This window comes from Equus caballus, chromosome 15, assembly GCF_041296265.1.
Source record: "Equus caballus isolate H_3958 breed thoroughbred chromosome 15, TB-T2T, whole genome shotgun sequence".
Lineage (NCBI taxonomy): Eukaryota > Metazoa > Chordata > Mammalia > Perissodactyla > Equidae > Equus > Equus caballus.
The window spans coordinates 33,229,025-33,235,024 of record NC_091698.1 but is presented as its reverse complement, the minus strand read 5'-3'; the positions used below and the strand labels follow the sequence as shown (position 1 = coordinate 33,235,024).

The following is a 6,000-nucleotide window of genomic DNA, read 5'->3' as shown; positions in this document are numbered from 1 at the left end:
CCTAGTGATCCCTCTGGAGCCTCTTTTCTAAGGCACTAATCCCATTCATGAGGGTTCCACCATCATAATTTAGGCACCTTCCAAAGGCCCCACCTACTAATACCATCACCTTTGGGGCTGAGAATTTCCACATATGCATTTTAGGGTGATATAAACAGTTAGATCATAGGAGTTAGTAATTTACATTTTTAAGGTATGAGCTAGTAAATTATATTATACATGAATTTCATTTCAGAGTAGCAAAAGGGATGTTATGCAACGTTTACCATAATGAGAGATAAGTATAATACTTTGTGTGTTAGTTTCCTATGGCTGCTATAACACATTACCACAAACTCAGTGGCTTAAAATAACACAAATTTATTACCTTACACTTTGGCCCTTTCCTCCATCTTTAAAGCTAGCAATATAGTTTCTTCAGATGTCTCTCTGACTCTGACCCTCTCGCTTCCATTGTCACATCTCCTTCTCTGACTCTGACCCCTCTGCCTTCCTCTTATAAGGATTCTTGTGTTTCCATTGGACCCACTTAGATAATCCAGGATAATCTCCCTTTCTCAAGATCCTTAACTTAATTGCATTTGCAAAGTCCCTTTTGCCTTGTAAGGTAACATATTCACAGGTCTGGGGATTAGGACCTGGACATCCTTGGGGGCCATTATTCTGTCTACCATACTTTGGTAATGTAATACTTGTTGCTCTGATAAGGTTGAGATGGACAAACATAACTAAAGCACCGGGCTTGATGCCCCCTCTCTCTTTCTGTTCTTGGGGCAGGTAGATTTCTTCCCTGACCTCGGCTTGGGCTGGACCTGATCCAGGGGTGCAGTGTCTGGAGAAGAACAACCTTATCCCTGCCAGGCTGAGCCACTGGTCCCTGAGGGAAGGCTCTGCTTATTGCAAGGCTCTGAGTTGCCAGGCAGTGTGGGTCTAGGCATTCATTTGAAGCTAACCTGGATTAAAGAACTCCTTTTCTTTTCTTGGGAGCATGCGATGTTTACTTTTTGAGGCACCCAAATTTAAATGTCTTAAGTTGTTTTGCTCTTTGGGATACATCAGAAGTCACTGAGATATTCTCCAGCTCTAGGAGCTATGTGTTCTTACCTAAAAATCAGGATATATGGTCTGACAAAGGATTTTCCAGCTGCTTCCGAGAGTCAAAGAAGTTTTAGGAGATGCAATTTGGTTGAAGACACAGAATTTCTAGCACATCTTGATAGTTCGGGGAAGATGATGTGACAGAATAAATAAAATAAAATAGCTATTGTTGAATGAATTCTTTATGAAGTGCCACACGCTGTGCCGTGTCCTTTGTATATATGATCTCATTTAACCCTCACAACAATCCAGGGAAGGAGAAATGATCACCCTTGTTTTACAGGTTCTGACTTGAAGTCATAGTGGTGGGCTCAGAATTCAGATGCAGCCAGTGCTTGTGAACTACTACACTCACAGAGATCCAGGGCACGGGGTTCTTGTAAATAGATGCATCCCCCAAACTAAAAATGTTACGTGGAAGATGAACCAGATCTGTGAGAGTTTTTCTTTTCAACTGCAGTGAGAGCTGCCTGGCCATCAAGAACGGTGGCATTTAGCTCAACGGGGATTTTAGAACTGTCTCTCCAGTGTCTTCACTCCTGGGTAAGAAGGACAGAGCACATTGGTTTTTTTCCTGGCAGCAGATATATGTTTAAGGGAGATTTGGTAGCAAGATAGAAATGGGAGTTTTCATTTTCAAGGCCTGCCTCCTTTCTCTACCAGCCTGCCTTCAGCACACCTGGATCCTCAGTGATGCTAAGAGCAGGGAACTCCCAGACTTCCATGCCCTAGGTGGGGGTGCTGTGGGAGCCCCAGATAGTATTGGAGAAGAAGGATGCCCCATGGAGTGTAAATTGTACTGTTATGTAATATGCCAAAGGGGTCAGTTTCACGTCTGCTGCTTTCTGTGAACAGTCCTCCCATGGGAGAGGCTAGGGGGACAAGGGGCCCATCTCACATGAGAAAGTGCAAGCCTGACTGCTGAAGGATCCCAGAGCAGCACACATCAGCTCGCCTCTTCTCTTGGATCATTTCAGCTGTCTGCTTTGGATTGACAGAGGCATCTGGCTGCTAAAAATACCCCACTGACCAAGTAAGTGCTCCCTATTCCAACTAAAGCTGAGCACGGCTGCCATCCAGGACTGAGATTCTTCTTGCAAAGAAAGTTTTCAAAAGTTTTCAGGCCCAATCCCAGCACCACACCAGCCCATGGTCATTTTTCTGCTCTGTCACCTTTGTTGGGTGATGAATGAGACCCTTCCCAGATCACTGGCCTTTTGCCTGCCCCATCCCTGCCTCCAGGAAAAGTGGTGGAGGGGGAGGTGAGGACCCAGTGTCAAGAGGGGGTAGGGAAGGGGAGGTGCTTGTCCATTTATAGGCTTGCTCTTTGGGATGCTGAAGGTGTTGAAATAGCAGCACCGACAAGAGACTTGGCTCAGTGTTAAATATCTGCCCTGCTGCCTGAACGACTGTGAGATGACAATAGAGAGAATGGAGAATGTGGAGGTCTTCAATTCTGAGGGCAAAGGCAGGGGTCTGAAGGCCACTAAGGAGTTCTGGGCTGCGGATATCATCTTTGCTGAGCGGGCTTATTCTGCAGTGGTTTTTGACAGGTATGAAATGTGGGCAGTTGCCTTCTTTTCTCCTGTTGGTTTGGCAGGTGCCAAACTCTAAAATACTTTGCACTCAGAATCATCAGGGAAGGGATAAAATCCATGTGACCAGTTTTAACAAAATGACACTTCTGACAACTGTTTTCCGGCATAACTTTTTCTGCAAGGAGTCATTGTCAGCGTGATTTGTTCTGGTCCTTGGGAGGGTTGTAAAGGTGAGCACGGGCTTTGCGGCACTTTCTCCCAGCACCAGTGAACTTGGCTGAGTGTGTGCGCTGCGTGTGGTGAGGGAAAGGCAGTGGAAGGTGGGTGTGGTGCTGTGGGTAATGTTTGCTTACAGAAGGCTCCATGATTTTAGCTTCTTGGATATAATACATATACTAGAGGATAAAGTAATTGCTGAGACTTTAAAAAAGCAATTGTAAATACGCAAGTGACATTAGAATCTATTTACCTTTGAAAAATTAGGATATCACCAATGAAGCTGGAATGTCTTTTTACCTTTCCCGCCTCGCATCCCGGTTCCCTCTATCTTTCCTCAGAGGTAATTTTGTTATGATTTTAATGTGTTTCCTTCTAGAATGTTCTTATACTGTTACATATATATATATATTTGCACTTACCAAAATGTATAGCTGTAGTTTGCCTAGTTTTTTTTTTTTAAGAAATGGTATCCTACTTCAGACGTCACTCTAGAACTTGCTCTTTTCACTAAACAATGTATTTTTGATATCTTTCTTTATGGGAGGTATAAGTCTACAGATACTTCTTTTGTTTTTTAATTTTTTGCTGAGAAAGTTTCACCCCGAGCTAGCATCTATTACCAATCTTCCTCTTTTTGTATGTGAGCCACTGCGACAGCATGGCCACTGACAGACGAGTGGTACAGGTCCACACCTGGGAACTAAACTTGGGCCGCCCAAGTTGAGCACGCAGAACTTAACCACTAGGCCACCAGGACTGGCCTGATATAGATACTGCTTTTACATCCTCAAAGATCTGTTTCTTTTGCCCACCTGTAGATCTATCCATGTTGATCCGTATACTATATGGATCACCAATTTTAACTGCTGTAAATATTCCATCCTATGAATGTATGACATTTTATTTATCCATTCCCCCATTGAGAGACATTGGGTGGTTTCTAATTTTTCATAAAAATAAACATTTCTGCAATTAAAATCCTTGACCATGAATACTTGTAGCATGTGAAGCTCTTCTCTAGGATACTGGCTATCAGAGAAACTGCTGTGCCATAATGTGTGCTGTTTTCTGTTTAAATAGGCTCTCCGCAGTAGCTCTGTTAAATTTACATTCCCATTTCCCCACAACCCTGTCTGCACTTGACTTGTAGAATTAAATCTTTTTTTTTTTAAAAATCCCTACACCACAGTTAAATTATGACTGTATTCTCTGGGCGCAGTTTGGGTGACCCGCCTGACATTTATGTGGTCTGAAGCAAGATGGCCTCGGATAATCTAAGCTTTGCAGTTGGCTCACTGTACTGACCATCCTGGGAACGGGCACTGCTTCTCAGAGATAATTCAATTAGCATTCGAATTCTCTTTTCTTCCTGCCTACCGAGACCTACAAGGAAAAGGCAGTGAATGGGTTACGTGGCTGACTACCAACTGAGAAATACAAGGGGCTCAGGTGACACTAATAGCTCTTTGGCGGGAGCTTGCCTTACTTTATTAACTTACCATGTGTGTGTCAGGAGTGGAGGTAAGTGCACTTAAGGAGTCAGTGGATTCAGAATTAAGACATAAAAAGCTAGAAACACAGAGACTCTGAACAATGATCTTGGTGCTGCCACCAAGTTGCCACCTTGCCTTGTATAGAACACCTCTGTGAGTGCCTCCAATTCCCCAAAAGCCAACATAGCCAGTTTCCTTTTCAAGAATGTCTAGAGTCGAGTGGGTTTTCCTTCCTTTATAAAAAGTAAAGCTTAGGAAGAAAAAATGTATCTTCACATAAACATAATCACTCTAATGTTGTTGTCTAGTTCCTTCTATCTTGTTTTAAAATACAGGTTTCATTTGTTTTTACTACACAGCTGGGATCTTATTATATAAACTATGATTTTTTTCATTTAATAATTTAGATGTCTTCTGTGTTACTGTATTCTTTTCAGAAACATAGTATTTAACAGCTGCATGCTCTCCTACCATTCCTTTATACCTGGACATTTAGGTTTTTGCTACTATAAATATGTGTACTATACTATAGTGTTTGTATATATATATACTATAAATATAAATACAACATATTTTTGCTACTATAAATAATTCCTCATTCATTTGAAGTAATAACTACAAAAACAACCTTAGTGTACATTGCAGATAAAAGGCTACATAAAATGTTATATTCTTATTACAATAGTAATAAAAATTAGGATGACTGGGGTAAATGATCTTTAAAATGATTGAAAAAATCAAAAGAGATACTTTAAAAAGTGATTTATGCACACTTCTCACTGCAAAGATGAGGGGGCTGTTCTTTCTTTGGGTTTACCTGAGGCAGCCCGGAGAGGCATCCTGTCCTCACTCCCATTTTCGGTTCCTGGTGAGACACAGCCGCTGTAGATGAGAAAGGTGACAGGGGAGGTAGGACTGACTCACCCACAAAAGTCCCTCTGTGCAAGAGGCACGTTCTAATCCATGTTATTGCAAGCCAGGCTTTCCGTCCTACCCTCCAAACCCAAACATGAGGAAAGATTTTATTTTTAGTTGAGCACTGCACTGAATGAAAATTAATTCTTTCAAACTATATACGATATGATGTGCATATAAATCTTTATGTATGTTATGAAGCATAACAATAAATGAACATCCATGAAACCACCATCCAACTAGACTATTCCAATATGTTTCATCTTCCCTATCTTCCCTATCTGTCCCCTGCCTGCCCCAAAGATAACTACTACTTCATATATATATATATATTTTGAGGAAGATTAGCCCTGAGCTAACATCTGCCACCAATCCTCTTCTTTTTGCTGAGGAAGACTGGCCCTGAGCTAACATCCGTGCCCATCTTCCTCTATTTTATGTGGGACGCCTACCACAGCATGGCTTGCCAAGCGGTGCCATGTCTGCACCCAGGATCTGAACTGTTGAACCCTGGGCCACCGGAGCAGAATGTGCAAACTTAACTGCTGTGCCACCGGGCCGGCCCCTAGTCTGAATTTTATGTTATTTATTCCCCTGCCTTTTGAATAATGCTTTTATCACATATGTACATATTTCTAAACAATATATAATTTGTTTTTATGTTTTGTTTTTGATCTTTTAAACAAAGGTGTAATATTATATGTGGTTTTATGCCACTTGCTGCTTTCACTCAAATG

At 41.8% G+C, this 6,000-nt stretch overlaps 1 protein-coding gene across 2 annotated transcripts in view; it reads left to right on the top strand.

The window, feature by feature from the left end:
- Positions 1-2,404: 2,404 nt before the first annotated feature.
- The window catches only part of SMYD1 (SET and MYND domain containing 1), a 43,984-nt gene continuing 40,388 nt past the window's right edge, over positions 2,405-6,000 (top strand). The window contains exon 1 of one of the 2 annotated variants that reach the window (XM_001497790.5): positions 2,405-2,651. In XM_001497790.5, the coding sequence (XP_001497840.2) occupies positions 2,515-2,651 (137 nt within the window). In that variant the 5' untranslated portion in view covers positions 2,405-2,514. The remainder of the gene's footprint in view (positions 2,652-6,000) is intronic. The other variant, XM_005599852.4, reaches the window with a different exon arrangement.